Raw genomic sequence first — 19115 nt, forward strand, 5'->3', positions numbered from 1 at the left:
TTTGTACGCTGTATTTTTATTGCCTAACAAAAATGACCTAAAAAGAGTACGTAATTAGTATAATTAAAACCTAAATGTCAAGGTAAACCTGATTTCTTGGTTCCATTAAATCAAATAAAAGATCAGTGCAATAAAACAAGCAAGACTGGCTTCATTTCTATACAAGTCATCGCATATGTATCTGAGACGATAGTTACGAACATGCTGAAATCAGAAAATAAAAGCACTGTGCGCGCGTTTGCGTGTAAACTCTTATTGGGAATAAGCAAGTGTGTTTTCAGAGCAAGTAGGACAGCAGATTCTCATTAAACCACTCTCGGGTGAACTGCAGATGATCTCCTTCAGAGGCCAGAAACACAAGCTTCCCTGCTGAATCCATCGCTGCCAAACCCAGACGATCCTACAGAAAGAAAAGACATCTTATGAGACTTTTAAACACATTCATTTGACATTTTGCACTTATATTTTACAGTAAGGTAATTCATTCAATCATTTTCTTTTCGGCTTAGTCTCTTTATTCATTGGGGGTCGCCACAGTGGAATGAACCGCCAACTTTACCAGCATATGTTTTACACAGCAGATGCCCTTCCAGCCGCAACCCATCACTGGAAAGCCGTAAGGTAATATATATTTTAAATATATTTCAATTTGACTACCTATTAGTAAATGTATATTTGCAAACAAACATTTATTTCAGTATTAATTCATCTTTGTTAATTCTAGCTAGTGAAAATAGTCATTTATGGTTCTTGTTAACTCAGAATGCAGAATTATAAGCATAACTTTGGATGTTAATGATGCATTGGTAAATGTTGAACTAAGATTAATTAATGCTGTACATGTATTGTTCGTTATTTGTTTATGTTAGTAAATACATTAACAGCATTAATTAACAGAACCTTATTATTATTATTAAGTGTGACTGATTCACTTTAAACTTTTGTTTTAATGTTGAAAATTTAATTGAGTACAAGAGTTATTTTAGTTAATTAATTATTACATATTCTAGTTTGTAATGCATGTTGTCATCGGTTAATATTAATATTTTATACAGCTATGGAAAAAGACTTAAGTGTGGGCTTCTCAGCTTTTCTGGATTTAATTATTAGTTTGAGTAGAATGTTAAGACTTAATTTTTATAAAAGTCAATTAATAAAACAAAAGAAATGCTCTAAATGACAACATATTTAAAACTTGGAAAAAATGTCATGAGTAGTTTACAGATGGATGGATGGATGGATAGAACGACAGATGGATAGAAGGATGGAAAAATTATAAATGGTGAAAAAATTATGGATGGATGGATGGATAGATAGAACGACAGAGATGGATGTATAGAAAGAATGACAGACAGACGGACAGATAGACACAGACAGACGGATGGATAGATAGAACGATAGATAGAAAAATGATAGATAGATAGATAGATAGATAGATAGATAGATAGATAGATAGATAGATAGATAGATAGATAGATAGATAGAAAGAAAAATTATGGATGGATGAATGGATGGATGGATGGATGGATGGATGGATGGATGGATGGAACGACGGATGGATAGAACAATGGATGGACGAATGGATAAATTATCGATTGATGGATAGATAGATGTAAAATTATAGATGGATGAATGGAAGGATTGATAAATTATGGATGAATAGATGTAAAAATTATAGATAGATAGATAGATAGATAGATAGATAGATAGATAGATAGATAGATAGATAGATAGATAGATAGACAGACAGACAGACAGACAGACAGACAGACAGACAGACAGACAGACAGACTGACTGACTGACTGACTGACAGACAGATAGATAGGAAGATAGACAGATAGATAAATAGAAAAATTATGGATGGATGGAACGACGGATGGATGAATGGATAAATTATAGATAGATGGAAAATTACTGATGGATGAATGGATGGATGTAAAAATTATGCATAGACAGACAGACAGACAGACAGACAGACAGACAGACAGACAGACAGACAGACAGACAGACAGACAGACAGACAGACAGACAGACAGATAGATAGATAGATAGATAGATAGATAGATAGATAGATAGATAGATAGATAGATAGATAGATAGATAGATAGATAGATAGATAGATAGATAAAATTATGAATGAATGGATGGATAGAATGACATGGATAGAAGGATGGAAAAATTATGAATGGATGAAAAAATTATGGATGGTTGGATAGATAGAACGACAGAGATGGATGGATAGATAGAAAGAATGACAGACAGATGGATGGATGGACAGACAGTTAGACGGATGGATGGATGGATGGATGGATAGATAGAACGATGGATGGAAAAAAGATAGAAAGATAGAGAGAGAGAGAGAGAGAGAGAGAGAGAGAGAGAGATAGTTGGATAGATAGACGGATGGATGGATGGATGGATGGACAGAACAATAGATAGAATAAAACAATGGATGGATGTTATTGTTTAAGTATTTAGTTGAATGTTAATAATTAAAAACAGCCTGTAGTCATGAGTTTACCTCTTTGTATATGGGGCTTTCTTGCAGTGTTTCCAGTTCTTCAGCTTGACCAGCTTTATAAAAGCCAAACCACTGTCAAAGACAATCCAGTTAGAAAGAGTTCCGGCTTTTCTAATTCAGTAAAGAGAGAGTTCAGATTTCACCTCAGAGTCCACAGGATCAACGATGGAGTCCTGCAGGAACTTCACCATCACAAACTTATTCAGAGACATCAGATTCTTCTTGTACGTCTCATTCACCACCTGACAGAACCAAAATATCCTCATTTTCCAAATATATTTACAAGATATGCTATAGTATCCTACAAGAAAGATTTCCAAATATCAGCACATGAGTGTCAACATAAATATGATACTGATTTTATACAACAGTCACAGAGCAACAACATGGTGACTCGTACCTAAAAGAACTAGTTCTGTTTTGAACAAATCAAGTCAATGATTCAATCAACCATTCATAAAGACATCTGCTGTATCTGAAATCGCCCCCTATACACTGTCACTATTCCCTACATCAAATCACTTTTTTACATTTACATTTAGTCATTTAGCAGATGCTTTTATCCAAAGCGACTTACAAATGAGGACAAGGAAGCAATTTACACAACTATAAGAGCAACAACGAATAAGTGCTGTTGGCAAGTTTCAGGTCTGTAGAGGTCTGCATTCCTGCGGCTGTCCCGCGGGCGCCGCAGGACCCGACCAGATTTCTGCGACGCGGGAATAAATTTCCGAATAAATCGCGGGAGCGGTCGGTAACGGGTTTAATTTGGGACGGGAGCGGGCTGTCTAGCAATATCACGGATATTGCTATGCGAATGAGAGAGAGAGAGAGAGCTTTGCCTGTGTGTGTGCTTGGTGCTTGTGTGTGTGTATTTTAGTGCGCGCGCGCAAATGAGAGAGAAAAAGAGAGCTTTCCCAAATAGCAAAATAAACTCAGGCCAGTTCCGGCTAGATTCTCGCTTGCCGGAGACTTACCACTCGGTCCGGCTCCAGCTGCCGGACTCGGGCCGGATGCTTGTGGACTCACTGCCCGAATCCGGCCGTAAGCGAGCCGACGCTGCCGCATCCGCGCCGGAATCGGCCCGAGAGTAATGTGCGCTGCGGCCCGGAGCTGGCGCGACTAGGTATTTATATACCTTTATATAAAACCTTTTGTTATTACATTGGTACTTGATATATGGTATTACATGCCTTTGAGTTGATATAACAGCAAACGCCTGTGTGTCTGCTTGGTGCTTGTGTGTGTGTTAGTGCGCGCGCGTGTATGAAAGAGAGAGAGAGAGAGAGCTTTGTCTATGTGTGTGTGTGCTTGGTGCTGTGTGTGTTTATACAGACAGCTTGGCTGTCTGGACTGTATAGCTGGGTGATTTTCGGTTTTGTTCTCCCCCGCTCTTTAGCGTGATCGGGCGCGGCGGGCAGAAAACGGGGCGGGTCGGGCAGCGGTACAACAAATTCTTAATATCTCAAATTCTTAATAACGTCGGGTTCGGGCGAAAACCTGGCAAGTGCGGGCGGGAGCGGGATTCAAAATTTAGTCCCGCGCAGATCTCTACTGTAAAGTGTAAGAAGCAAAACATTAGTAAATTTTGTTTTTGTAGTACAGTTAGCGGTGGAGCCAGAGAGGCAATTGCAGATTAGGAAGTGAAGTGGAGACTAAATAGTTAAGTTTTTAGTCGTTTCTTGAAGACAGCGAGTGACTCTGCTGTTCTGATGCAGTTAGGGAGTTCATTCCACCAACTGGGCAGATTGAGCGCGAGAGTTCGGGAAAGTGATTTCTTCCCTCTTTGGGATGGAACCACGAGGCGACGTTCATTCACAGAACGCAAGTTTCTGGAGGCACATACATCAGCAGAAGTGTGAGCAGATAAGAAGAAGCAAAGCCAGAAGTCGCTTTGTAAGCAAACATCAGAGTTTTGAATTTGATGCGAGCAGCAACTGGCAGCCAGTGCAAACGGATGAGTAGCGGAGTGACGTGTTTATTGTCACATCATTAGCAGCATGTGTGCTATGATGAGTGAAAAGCTTATTACTACACTAATATAAATGTTACCCCCTTTTCCCCCCGGAAAATGTTTTAAGGCCCCCCTCAACATTTAATTATATTATCGTTTCTATAAGTTTGCAGTAAAAATGACAAAAAAAATTGTTTTCAAACAAATTGTGTGTTTATTACATAGCTAAATATGTTTATGCATTATTAAGATGACACACTCCTAATTTCTAAACAACTCACCCGCTCCTGATTGATGTCAGCAAGGAAGAGGCTGTATTTTTTATACAGGTCGTCATTGAGAGGATCGTGCCAGTATTGCGCCTGAACTAAGCTGGAATAAAATCAAAATAAATGTTGGTTATAATCAGTTTAGTGTGAAAAAGGAGAAGCTGAAATCCATCATGCACGCACTGTTTCTGAACTGCGTCTGTATAAGCGCCTGAGTTGAGCTGCTTGCGGATCCAGTCGCAGATATGAGAGCTTTCGCCAGGACACCGAGGAAGACCATACACTCCTGAGATCAAGAACAGGAGGGAAAAAAACATATTCAACAGCCAGACATATATTAAAATATGATATGTGTTACTATGATACTATCAATCAGGTGTCATGTGTATCAGTTACTATCATTTTTTTTTCACTACAAAATTGTGAGATTTGTAAAATTATCTAAAACATTTATACTTTTGTTCAGGGTTCGAGGAAAAGTAAACTCTTCTATAGTCTATAATAATAAGTGAAGTTTATTTTATACATGCTTATGATTGACCACAGCAGAAGCTGCATTAGCTAACACATGAATTACCAATCAGACGATTCCTAAGTCACTATAAATAACCACAATCTTCAAATTATAGTCATCTTCGTCTTGAAATCCCCCCTTCCACCCCGATTCCTTCCCCTTTTTTTCTAGATTGGGTACCACGGCAGCCCAGTGGTTAGCACTGTTGCCTCACGGCAAGAACGACACTGGTTCAATTCCTTACTAGGCCACTCAACGTTTCTAAGGCCCCGTTTACACTAGTACGTTTTAGTTTTAAAACGGCGTTGTAGAATGAAAACGATCCGCGTCCACACTCGCGTTTTATCCAGCGTTTCTGAACAGCTCTCCGTCCACACCAAAACGCTGAAAACGCACATCACGTGACCACACAGACGCTCTCGGGCAAGCGCTGCAGCCCATGTACCCAGATGAGAGCTCTGCTAGTCAGACTTCTCATCAAGCATCTCCCGCTGGATCTAATCTCACTATATTTATTAAACGGGATATTTCATTCATCTTGTTGTCTTTATCTAACGACATATTCCCTGACTTTGGGCATTGGAATCTATTACTTGTTCTCAGGTAACGTGTTTTGGCTGAGCGCAAAGATAAGTTAATGATTAATGTAACCACGTACATTCTGTATATTGACTGATCGCTTGCCTTTATTTCCTATAATGTATAAACTTATTGTATGTTATACTTTTAAAATGGCCATTATCGATTCTTAAAACTGATACTCAGCAAAAGAGAGGGGATGTTTCGTATTTTCACTGAAATTGAAAGGAGGCAGTTGTTATCGGCTCCGTTTTGTTATAAATATCCAGACAGTGAAGATGACGCTCATCTTATACAGCACGGCGCCTCAACATGTCTGCTGTCTAAGTTGCTAATATTAAAATGAAAATAGGCAGTTCCTTCAATCATGTTTACATTTTATTGTTGAGAAAGTGAAACAACGAAGCCAGGGTGATGTGAATGAAGTTATAAAGTACACTGTTCCCTTTGAAGATTTACCCGTGTCCTCGGTATAGTCTGCTTTTCCATATCAAACTGAGAAGAAGAGACTGCAGCCTTGATCAAACTTGCGAAGTCTGAACTTACACGGAGAAGATTCAGGACTGAACTGTGTGTTAGGCTACTTAATATTCAGGAAAAGCCCCAATCAGAGAGGCGAACGTCTGCAGCCCCGCCTCCGTTTTCAGATGTCTCCGTTTTCCATCATCCACACTGAGACGGAGCAGCAGCATTTCAAAATGAAAACGGCCTCTCCAGCGTTTTCGAAACGCTCCGTTTTCGGCGCTCGAGAACTCCGGCGTAGTGTGGACGGTTGGCGTAACCGTAGCAAAACTTATGCGTTTTCAAACTAAAACGCATTAGTGTAAACGGGGCCTAAGTTTACACGTTCTCCCTGTGCTCGCATGGATTTCCCCCGAGCACAAACCAAAACCAAATTGGCACCATAGTCGAGGTCCTAACCAGTAGTATTTTCCTTCATAAAGCAAATTCGTCCAGGGCTTGAGGATCTTTTGAGCTCAGGGCTCTCTCCCAGGACATCATGCCAAACAAGCTTTATATAATTAATCATCGGCTAAGTGTAAGCTCCTGAAAAGCTTTCTATTTTAAATAAACACTTTCTATTCAGTTAATAACCCTGAAATATTAAGAATTTAATACAATGTCAATATAACAGACTTTAAAAATTTATAAATAGGATTTGTACGGGTCGTACCTGCCAATACTCTCGTTTTTCCCGGGAGTCTCCCATATTGTTCTGTCTCTCGGAAAACTCCCGGGTAAAGGTACTTTTTGGTACAGTCCCCTTGCGCACCAAACCCAAAACCAAATGTTGGCAGGTATGGAACAGGTGCTGGAAATCTTTGAAAACGCTTGAATCTTTATCTAGTGCTTACATTTTGGATCAAGAGCTTGAAAACTTGAAAATGTCCTTGTGTGTAGGTAATAATTCACTTATTATTATACAACTTATATGAAACAAGTCAAACTGATTACCTTGATGTTGTCCACCAACAGAGATGAGGTTCCTCATTGGCGGATCTGGACAGCGCTGTGCCACCGCTCGCCTTGTGAAAGGAACAACACCATACAGAGGGGAATTGACATGATTATTATTCACCCACATTAGGGCGGTGTGATTCAATTTAAAATTCAGCCTCCAACGATTATGAAAAAACAATAATCGAAAATAAAATTATATATATATACATATACATACATACATATATATATATATATATATATATATATATATGTGTGTGTGTATATGTGTGTATGTATGTATGTATGTATGTGTATATATGTATGTATGTATGTATGTATGTATTATGTATGTATATATATATATATATATAAGCTGATTTGAATTAATAAATACTTACAGAAACTGTGCGCCCTGTGAAAAGCCCATTGCATTGTAGCCTTCCTTTAGTTTGGGATCTTTGGCCAGTTGGTCACAAACGAAAGACACCTGCTTATTAACATCCATTAGGAAGCCATTTTCAGTGTCCTGTAAAAAACAAACAAAAACAAAGAAAATCACACTCTTTCTAAAAAACAACAAAAAATGCTAAGAACCTGCTCTACCTCAAAAACAGATTTGCCGATCATGAGGGAAAGCACATATATTCCTGAGACTTCCTGCTCCACCATCTTCTTTATTGCACCCATACTCAGAGGATTACAACAGCTGTCACCTGAAGAAAAAAAAAAACAGAGAATATTTATCCAATTAATCTCAAGGTGAACTCAGTGGACAGTGTGTGTGTTTTTAAACATGTTTTTATAGATAATTTTTTCAAAAAAATGACAAAAGTCTTGTCGCCCATCCAAGTTTTAAGACCAACAAATAATAACTTGACTTCTAGTTGATCATTTGGTATCAGAAGTGGCTCATGTGAAAGGCAAAGGCCTCTAGATTACACTTATTTTACCAAAATAAAATATGATCATGCCTTGATTTTTAATTATTTAATTAGGACAGGAAGGTCTGACTTTGCTTAGACAAAAGTCCTTTCACTTAAGAGAAATACTGTCCAGTATAAAGTCATGGTGCGGTAGAAAAAGAATGAATATTGTGTCTGACTCCCATAAGCTTGGAGGACTGCATCCATACATCTCTGTATTGACTCAAAACTGAATGTAACCCCAAACCATGATTTCTCCTTCACCAAACTTGACTCATTTTTGTGAGAATCTTGGCTCCATGCTGGTTCCAGTAGGTCTTCTGCAGTATTTGTGATGATTGGGATGCAGTTCTACAGATGATTCATCAGGAAAAAAAAAAAAAAAAAAAAATCGACCCTCTGCCACTTTTACAAATTATCAACTAGAAACTCAACTCAAGTTACTGTTTGTTTCTCTTACAACTGGGATCAACAACGAGACTTTAGTCAGGTAGTGTACAATGTTTTATTATAGACTCTTCAAAGTAATGTTTGCAGTTCGTAATCATTAGTTGTTTACTGCAAAAAAAGCATAATAACTGCAATAAATATCCAGACTTTAGTGTTACATGGTTCCTCTTAAATTATACTAATATCTGACCACAAAACTAGTCTTAAGTTACATGGGTATATGTATGCCAAAACTAAATTTAAAAATAATAAATTTTCCTTTTATACCAAACATGATTTGAATATTAAGTAAATATCATCTTCCATAAAGAAATTTTGTAAATATCTTACTGTAAATGTTTTAAAACTTCATTTAGACATTTTAAAGGCAATTTTATTAATGTTTAGGTTTGTTTTAAACCCTCAGAATTTCAAATAGTTGTATCTCCATCCAAATATCGTCCTATCATAAAGTATACATCAATAAGGTGTATTTATTCTGCAGAAATACACTTATTATGCTTAGTTTTTGTGGCCCAGCCTCACATAAAACATTGAATGACATAATGTATTGCAATAAGTGCTTTGAGTAAGTCATGTATGATTCAGTGCTTTATTCAGTAATAGAATAAATGTAGCGTTTCTCACCCATCCCATGCCAAATCACCAGAGGAACTGTGCCATTAGATGCCCATGATGTGCCACACAATAACAGCAGACATCCAGAGACAGACAACAGACGAAAAGCAGCCGATGGAGCCATTATTCAATCTCAATCTGAAGAACAAGAGCAAAACATTAACAGAAAAACATTATCGGGAAGGGAAAGCGCTAAAATCAGGAAGTGAATCAGTGAAATTGTCGATCGCGGCTAATTTGTGTGGTTTTACCTTCACTTTTAAATGTCAAACGCAGCTTCTTATGGTGCACAAACTTATTTAAAAACCCTGATTCACTGCTACATAACAATACGCGTCTCTTATCACTTCCTATCTCCAACATTTGCACCCGGAAACGTCGATGTTGCGATGCTAAGAATAGCTAGCAAAACACTCAACAAAACACATAAACAAGATAAATAAGTACTTACAGTGAGAACTTTCTGTTCATTCAATCACATGACATTCAGAAAACACCGCTCACGTAAAAAAAAATGTTTGTTTATGCCTGCAGGTATCAGACTTGTATGTCATATATCTTAATATCTCTACGGAAACCGATACCGTCAGTCGATCCGAATGGTTTATATGTTACTGTTTCCAAGAGCAGGAAGTCTAACGTTAGATATCATGTGATCAATACTTTATAGTCAAAAACATGAAAACCGGATCGGAGACTGTTTTGACACGTAAACTATCTGAAAAGCCGGGACAGTAGTGATGATTCCCGGTATATTTAACATCAGTAAAGTAAATTAAAACGTTCTAAAGGTCATGAAGGAGTCGAAAACAAGTCATCATCTTTGTGAAGCATCCAGCGATTATCCACAAGTAGTAACATCTGTCTGTGAAGCATCTTGATGGTAAGTAAGCTTAGGCTTTTCTCTTTTCAGCTGTTTTTTTTTTTACTGTTACACTACCTAAAAGTCTTGTCAGTTATCCAAGTTTTAGGAGCAACAAATAATAACTTGAATTTTTGTTGATCATTTGGTATCAGAAGTGGCTTATAAAAAGCAAAGGCTTCTAGATTACGCTTATTTTACCGAAATAAAACATGATCATGCCTTGATTTTTAAGGATTTAATTTGGACAGTAAGCTCTGGATTTTCTTAAATAAAGTCTTGTTACTGAACAGAAATAATGTCCAGTATAGAATATAAAGTCATGCTGCAGTGGAAACAATGAATATTGTGGCTGACTCCATCATGAGCTTGGAGGACTGCATCCATACATCTCTGCAATGACTCAAATCACTGATTAATAAAGTCATCTGGAATGGCAAAGAAAGCGTTCCTGCAGGACTCCCTGAGTTCATCAAGATTCTTTGGATTCATCTTCAATAAAGTTCATATCTGGTGCCTGGGCTGGCCAATCCTGGAGCACCTTGACCTTCTTTGCTCTTAGTAGCTTTGATGTGGAGGCTGAAGTATGAGAAGGAGCGCTATCCTGCTGGAGAATCTGTCCTCTCCTGTGGTTTGTAATGTAATGAGCAGCACAAATGTCTTGATACCTCAGGCTGATGATGTTGCCGTCCACTCTGCAGATCTCTCGCACGCCCCAATACTGAATGTAACCCCAAACCATGATTTTGCCTGCACCAAACTTGACGGATTTCTGTGAGAATCTTGGGTCTATGCGTGTTCCAGTAGGTCTTCTGCAATATTTGTGATGATTGGGATGCAGTTCAGCAGATGATTCATCAGGAAAAGTCTGCCACTTTTTCAAATGATGAACTAGAAGTCAAGTTATTATTTTTATTATTAAAATGAATTATATTTTTACAACCTTTTAAAAAGAGTGTAGTTAAAATTAGATGCAAATATTTGACATTTCTTCTTCCTCCAAAATATAAAGAAGTACATTTTAAAATTATGTATGATATTTATCCTGCAAAGGAGTTTCTGAGAAAAATGCCAATTTATGAAATAGTAATATTAAAACTTTTGAACATCTATTTCTTCATTGTGATTTGGTTAATCCTGGTCCTGGTTTGGATTCTGGTCTCATGTGGGCAACTAGATAAAACAATATATTTCATTGTTTTCTTCTATTTGTTGGGACATTGTGAAATTTGGAGTACATTTGAACAACAAAGATGGTGACTTAAATGCAAATTGTTTACTTATTTTACTTAAATTTTTAATTTATCATTGCAAAATTTTGAAAACAATTTATGTTTTTTTTATTGTATTTTTAAATTGCTATTTTATTTAGAAATCATTTTTATTTTATTTAGAAATCAATTTATTTTAATCTTATTTTATTTAGGAATCATTTTCATTTGATTTAGAAATAGCTTTTATTTTATTTATAAATCATTTTATTTTACTTATAAATAGTTTTTATTTTATTGTATTTTTAATAGCTATTTTTTATTATTTTAATAATTGTTGCATTTTTAATTTTTTTATTTTATTTGTACTTTATTTTATTTTTGAATAAGATTTTATTTTATTTATAAATCGATTTATTTTCATCTAATTTTATTTTTATTTTATTTATAAATCAACCAGCTCCTTAATTTGATTGTCTTTAAAAAGGAGTTTGCCACTTATGTAGAGACTTTAAAAAAAACAAAGAGTGAGAGGGCTAAAAATAATTTGTTTCACGAATATGGTTATATTTAACCCCTTAGAGTTTCTGTGTTTGATGCCTGCACTGTATGTTGTTCTGTTTTTGTTAAGTTATATTATACGTTTGTTTGTTTGTTTGTTTGCTTGCTTGTATGTTTTGTGTAATTTATACGGCTCTATATTTGATTCATTGTGTATCTGACATGTCTCAGTCAGTTTGTGAAAGATTATGTTGGAATTGAGTTTGGCCTAAATTGTTAGGCAAAAAAAAATTGTTTATATAATAAGTCAGCTGATCAGTCCTGCTAACCTTTGTGCTGCTCATATGTTATTCACGAATGCTGTCATGTGTTTAAGATATATCTTAGACAGTATAGTAAGTTTAAAACCTGTGTTATATGATTTGTTACAGTGCACAATTCCATGAAGCTGCTACAAGAGGTTTGGACATCCCAGTAGATGCAGATAGTCTAAGTGAGCTTTTCCTCTCTATTTCAGATTTATTTTTAAATTAATTATCTTTAACATTAATGATATAACAATTTTACTAATATGGAGAGTCATATTAATGGGATAGTTAACCAAAAATGTACATTACCTTACCTTTTATACATCCTCTGGTTGATGTAAAAGGTTGAGTTTCTCTCTTATGTTAAACTCACAACAAGATATTTTGAAGAATGTTGGAACAAAATGAAAGTCAATGGTCTTTTGTGTTCAAGAGAACAAAGGAACTCGAACAGGTTTGGAACAATGAAGGATGATGAAATGAGGAACCATCCCTTTAATGGTATTTAATAACAAGGAAATTCAAATATAATATTGTAAACCCCAGAATTAAGTGGATAAGTTGCATTAATCATATTAAAGACAGCTCAGTACCGTTCAATAGAGTTTTTTCAATATGTAAATAAATGTTTCAAGTCCAAAATAGGCGACACAGTGACTCAGTGGTTAGCACTGTCGCCTCACAGCAAGAAGGTCACTGGTTTGAGTTCCGACTGGGCCAGTTGGCATTTCTTTGTGGAGTTTACATGTTCTCCCCATATTGGCATGACCCACACAGTCCAAACACATGCACTATAGGTGAATTGGAGGCACTAAATTGTTTGTTGTGTATGAGTATGTGTAGGTGAATGAGTGTGTATGGGTGTTTCCCAGTACTGGGTTGCGGCAGGAAGGACATCCGCTGCATGAAACAAATACTGGAGTAGTTGGTGGTTCATTCGGCTGTGGCGACCTCAGAAATAAAGACCAAGCCGATGGATAATGAATGAATGTCTTTCCCAGGCAGAATTTTGCTTATGGATTTTGATAAACTACTGTGTCAGTATCTGAAATATCCCTGGTTTTGTATTTCAGGATTTGTGGATGTCATATTTCAGCTAATTCATGTTCAGTCCATAAACGTAAAGCTTAATCTATGCAATCATGGCACTAGAAGACGGTTACTCCATCAACACAACTGAAGATGACCAGGACAGTGACACAGCACCGCTTCTTGAAAAAGAAGTGCAAGAAATCAAAGGTTGGTCTGCGGTTTGATCTTTTGTGATTTATTACAAACCTGCATGAAATATAATTGCTTGTGCATTTGACTGAACTTAAGTAAGTCCCAAAAAGTAATTCAAATATCAAGCAAATGTTTGTTTTTCAAAGAATGATGACTTATTTGAGCAATTATTTGTTCAAAAATACAACAAATAATTGTGAACTAACACAATAAAAAAAATAATAACTGATTAATATTTTTTGCAGCCATTTCTCAAATATGACTTTTTACTTTAATTTTATTGTATTTTATTTATAACAATTTTTAGTTTATTTTATTTTTAAAATAAAAAATGGTTATTTTGTTTATGAATCAATTTATTTTTTTTATCTAATTTTATTTTATTCATAAAGATTTTTTTTAGTTTATTTTATTTATAAAGAATTTTATTTTATTCATAAAGTATTTTTATTTTATTTCTAAAGAATTTTTATTTTATTTTTAAAGAATTTTTATTTAATTTATAAATCCCTTTTTTATTTAATTTTGTTTATAAATATGTTTATTTTTAATTTAAGTTTTTCATTTATGAATAATTTTAATTTAATTTTATTTTAAAAATAGTTTATTTATTAAATTATTTTATTTGATTTTATTTATAAATCCTTTTTATTTTATTGTATTTTATTTATAATTTTTTTTATTTTTTAATCATTTTTATTTTATTTATATATCCTTTTTATTAATCTAATTTTATTTTATTTATAAATATTTTTTATTTTATTTATCAATAAATTTTAGTTTATTTATAAATACTTTTTATTTTATTTACAAATCCTTTTTATTTTATTTTATTTTATATATGAATCATTTTTATTTAATTTTTTTTTGTAAATTGATTTATTTTAATCTAATTTAGTTTTGTTTTATTTATAAATTGTTTTTTATTTTATTTTATTTATAATTTGTTTTTACTTTATTGTTTTTTTAAATTGTTATTTTTTATTTTATTTTATTTTATTTTATTTTATTTTATTTTATTTTTTATTTTATTTTATTTTATTTTATTTTATTTTATTTTATTTTATTTTATTTTATTTTATTTTATTTTATTTTATTGTGTTAATTATGCTACATACTTCTGAAGCACCACAGATATCAGAATGAATTGCCCCAAGGGGATTAATAAAGTTTTAAACAAAAAGCTATAAACACATTTTGTAACTGTAAACTATATCTTTCTTGTTATTTGATAATTTCAGTGCATCCTTAATTCAGTATCAATTTTTTAAAAAACAAAAAAGATGTATTACTTGACATGTCAGAGTGTGTTTGTGTGTATTTGTGTATGTTTGTGTGTGTGTGTGTGTGTGTGTGTGTGCGTGCGTGTGTGTGTGCGTGTGTGTGTGCGTGTGTGTGTGCGTGTGTGTGTAACAGTGCCTCCTAAATGCTGCTCTGTACGCTGCAATCTGGCTGTTATGATGTTCTTTGGCTTTGCTGTGGTTTATGGGCTGCGTGTAAACCTCAGTGTTGCCATGGTTGCAATGGTTAATGGGACCAATGACCAGCCATCATCTAATAGCAGTATATCAAATGAGTGTCCAGCACCGTCCCCTGCGCATAACAACAACAGCCAAAGCTCAGAACAGCCAGAAGGGGTAAGAATTATTTTTTTTGTATACAGTTGAGGGCAAAACTATCCGCCCTCCTGTGAAATTTTCAAATATTTCTCAAGTGATATTGAATGGAGCAAGGAAAATTTGTTTTATTTCAGCTAGAACGAAAGATTTTTTAAACCATTTTAAGGTCAACATTATTTGCCCCAATAAGCAATATTTTTTTTTCAAATGTCTACAGAACAAACGATCATTATACAATGACTTGCCTAATTAACATAGTTAAGCCTTTAAATGTCCCTTTAAGCTGAATACTAGTATCTTGTAAAATATCTAGTAAAAGATTATGTGCCGTCATCATGACAAAGATAAAATAAATCTATTAGAAGTTTGTTATTAAAACTATTATGATTAGAAATGGTTTGAAAAAAAATATCCAAAAAAATTTGGGGTAAAAATATAAAATATATATATTTTTTGTATTTAATTTGATAGGAGGGCTAAGAATTCTCACTTTAACTGTATATATGTATAAATTAGAAATAAAAACAATTTCAAGCATCAACAAAATAAAAGTTTTTGCTTGTTATTATGTATGTATATACATATATATATATATATATATATATATATATATATATATATATATATATATATATATATATATATATATATATCAGTTAAAATAATGACTATCATACATTATATCACTCAAAAATTGCCGGCAATACAAACCAGACTCCAACTCTGTTAATCTGTCTACTCTCCTACTACATTTTATTTTATTTTATTTTATTTTATTTTATTTTATTTTATTTTATTTTATTTTATTTTATTTTATTTTAGTTCTTTTTTATTTTATTTTATATCTTTTTTATTTCTTTTTTATTTTATTTTATTTATTTATTATTTTATTTTATTTATTTTTTATTTTATTTTATTTTTTATTTTATTTTATTTTATTTTATTTATTTATTTTATTTTTTTTATTTTGTATTTTATTTTATTTTATTATTTGTTATTTTATTTTATTTTTGGACACCAAAATAAAAGACTCATCTTTGACCCACTTATACATTCTTGTCATACTCTGAAATAATGTAAATAATGTTTCTTACTTAGATTTTTTTGTCTAGTCCAAATGTCTAACATTTCTTAAATCAAGAAGCATTTTCTAAAAAAGGCAAAGAACATTGTTTTGTTTTGAGAAATAATATGCCAAAATTAACTGAGTTTTCCAGCAATAAGCAAAATCTTGTTTTTCCTTTTCATATATTTTGCTTACCCCACTGGCAGATTATCTTGCTTGTTATTCATTTAACACTCTCTTAATTTTTACATCTTAATTCTTAAAACAAGACAATATGTTCTGCTTGTCTATAAAATGCTTCTTGATTTATGAATTGTTAGATATTTGGACTAGAAACAAGACAACAAATCTAAGTAAGAGAAGCATTTTTGCGATCGTTTTCTTACCCTTTAATTTTCTGTTCCCAGATTCCGAGATACCCGTGGAATTCAGAGACACAGGGAATGCTTCTTGGTGCTTTCTTTTTTGGATACCTGTTTACTCAGATCCCAGGAGGTTATTTATCAGGTCGCTTTGGAGGAAGCCTGTTTCTGGGTGGAGGTGTGCTGGGAACGGCTCTCCTCACGCTCCTCACCCCGCTGTCAGCTCAACTCGGAGCTAAGTGGCTGTTTGCCCTGCGTGCACTGGAGGGTTTCGGGGAGGTTAGTGTCTAATCTTATGGGTACTTTAAAGGGGTCATAAACTGAGAAACCAAATGTGCTTGTTTTTTGACACATTAGAGATTATCGTATTACACAGCAAAATCCTCTGAGTAAAATGTAGCCAGTTTAGATAGTATTTGGTCCCACTCTAAATTGAGTTAAAGTTCCTCAAGTTAATGAGACAATGAAATGATTAATTAGGTGATGATTGAGAGTTGATGACGAACACCTGATGTTAATAAGCAGAAACATAAAAAAGAAAATAGAATACATTGAATCTCTCAAAATCTCAGCAGAGGATCCTTAAGCAACTGAACAAATAGCAGCTTTACTTTTTACCAATCTGTCTGCCCTTATTTAAAGAGGGACCAAATACTCTCTGAACTGAGTACATTTTACACAGAGAATTTTGTTGTGTATAAAGCCATACTGTAATTTTCAGAGCCTTTCTGCCAATCTGCAAAACAGCAAGTAATAGAATACTCTTCAATATTATGTAACAGTTTGTATAAACTCCACCCACTTCTAGAACTCTGCCTGTTCAGCTCCGCCCACTGAGTCATGCTGCATTCGTAAATAAACAGGTCTACAGAAACCAAACGTTAATATGCACTAAACACTACAATATACTGTGCAAATTGTTGACAAACTGTTTTTTTTTATTCAGATGTTATTTCATTCTGATCTTATTAAAAAGTAGATGAACTTAATTTTTCCTAATTTTTATATAATTCTAGACCATGTCAGTAAGAAAGTTTGTCTTTCATTCACTTTATTTTAGGGTAAGGCCATTTACGAACACTGACATAATATTAGCAGCAAAAGAATAGAATTTTTTAAATATGTTAATCAAATCAGTGGGCGTTTACCTCAGAGTCTACAGTCTGCCACGCCCACTTACATTGTGTGTTCTGATGAGGAGCATCCAGAGAGGACAAATATTGCTATTACTCATAGATTATTATCCTTAAGTTTTAGTCCAAAACAAAAGTTTAAGTGGACCTTACAGAATAAACAACCCTTAAGACTCATTTAAATGCAGAAAGCGTGAAAGATGTCTCTATATGCGAGTCTTCATCTGTCTGTCTGTTTACCAGGGTGTGACTTTTCCTGCCATGATGGCGATGTGGGCACGCTGGGCTCCTCCACTGGAAAGGGCTCGTCTGATGACGTTCTCTGGTGCCGGCTCTAGTTTTGGTGCATTTGTGGCTCTTCCTCTCACTGGCTTCATCTGCCATAGTCTGGGCTGGCCTGCAGTCTTCTACTCCTGTGGTGAGGGACAATCACTTCTTTTAGCTTTAGGGAACTGATTCAGTTATATAACTAAAGCAGGAGAGTCATTTTAATGAATATCAGCACATTTTTGTGATCAGAAATGCGATGCAAATAAGAAAGTTTATATATCGTGGAAGTTAATAGAAATAAGTCCAAAGAATTTTTGTCATGATCTCACATTTTGTTTGGGGTTTATAGACACAAGTTTGGGGTTAGTAGATAAAAAAATTTATTAGTTAATAAAATAAGTTCAGGCTGCAAGGTGGCGCAGTGGGTAGCACGTTCGCCTCACAGCAAAAAGGTCGCTGGTTCAAGCCTCGGCTGGCATTTCTATGTGGAGTTTGCATGTTTTCTCTGTGTTCACATGTGTTTCCAACGGGTGCTCCGGTTTACCCCACAAGTCCAAAAACATGTGGTACAGGGGAAATTAGTAGGCTAAATTGTCCGTAGTGTATGAGTGTGAATGGATGTATGGATGTTTCCCGGTGATGGGTTGCAGCTGGAAGGGCATCCGCTGCAGAAAACATATGCTGGATACGTTGGTGATTTATTCCACTTTGGCGACCCCTGAATATTAAAGGGACTATTTAATATCTATTTAAATTATGTATATTGCATTTATTTGCAATATACAAAATCAATAAAAAATTGTTTTTAGACCTATATATATATATTAGGGGTGTCAAAATTAATTGTTTCTTCAATGCACCGCGATGCAGACGCGGACAATTGCGCTCTGTCACGAGGGAGGTGAGCGCGAGTATTTACAACGCTCAGCCAACTCAGGGCGGGCCCGTGGCATAGGCACCATAGGCAACTGCTAAGGTCGCTGTATATCCATGGGGGCGCCAGAAATGAGCGCGGTTCAGTTGGTTTTGTTTTCGAAATTCCTGACACACATTCAGTGATAGACGGCAATAACTCAAAAACTTCTTACCCTAAAAAGATCTAAAGTGTGTTTCCTACAAAATGACAAAGCTGGTTATGTTTCACAGCTGTCTTTTTTTTTTTCGCTCGACATTACGAGCACTGCTCCGTTTAAGCCCTCGCAATATGTGTTTAGCCAGGAGAGCTCGCGCTGAGAGGAGCTCTCAGTAAGGGACCGTCGGAAAAGTGCTTGTTTTTTTTGTTTTTTT

At 34.7% G+C, this 19115-nt stretch overlaps 2 protein-coding genes across 6 annotated transcripts in view; one reads left to right on the forward strand and one right to left on the reverse strand.

Annotated features, from left to right (window-relative positions):
- ppt1 (palmitoyl-protein thioesterase 1 (ceroid-lipofuscinosis, neuronal 1, infantile)) lies at positions 1–16775 on the reverse strand. Of its 4 annotated transcripts, none has more exon segments than NM_213339.1 (10): positions 1–400; positions 2523–2594; positions 2666–2764; positions 4758–4848; positions 4929–5031; positions 7294–7364; positions 7680–7807; positions 7885–7994; positions 9282–9410; positions 16450–16775. In NM_213339.1, coding segments are annotated over 9 exon segments (912 nt in total). In that variant the 5' UTR covers positions 9397–9410; positions 16450–16775; the 3' UTR covers positions 1–277.
- The window catches only part of si:ch1073-513e17.1, an 18960-nt gene continuing 9775 nt past the window's right edge, over positions 9931–19115 (forward strand). The window contains exons 1-6 of one of the 2 annotated variants that reach the window (XM_005159769.6): positions 9931–10155; positions 12278–12339; positions 13228–13393; positions 14795–15015; positions 16471–16704; positions 17802–17976. In XM_005159769.6, the coding sequence (XP_005159826.1) occupies positions 13297–13393; positions 14795–15015; positions 16471–16704; positions 17802–17976 (727 nt within the window). In that variant the 5' untranslated portion in view covers positions 9931–10155; positions 12278–12339; positions 13228–13296. The remainder of the gene's footprint in view (positions 10156–12277; positions 12340–13227; positions 13394–14794; positions 15016–16470; positions 16705–17801; positions 17977–19115) is intronic. The other variant, XM_021468185.3, reaches the window with a different exon arrangement.

The sequence above is a fragment of the Danio rerio genome, chromosome 19 (assembly GCF_049306965.1).
Source record: "Danio rerio strain Tuebingen ecotype United States chromosome 19, GRCz12tu, whole genome shotgun sequence".
In the NCBI taxonomy this organism is placed as follows: Eukaryota; Metazoa; Chordata; class Actinopteri; order Cypriniformes; family Danionidae; genus Danio; species Danio rerio.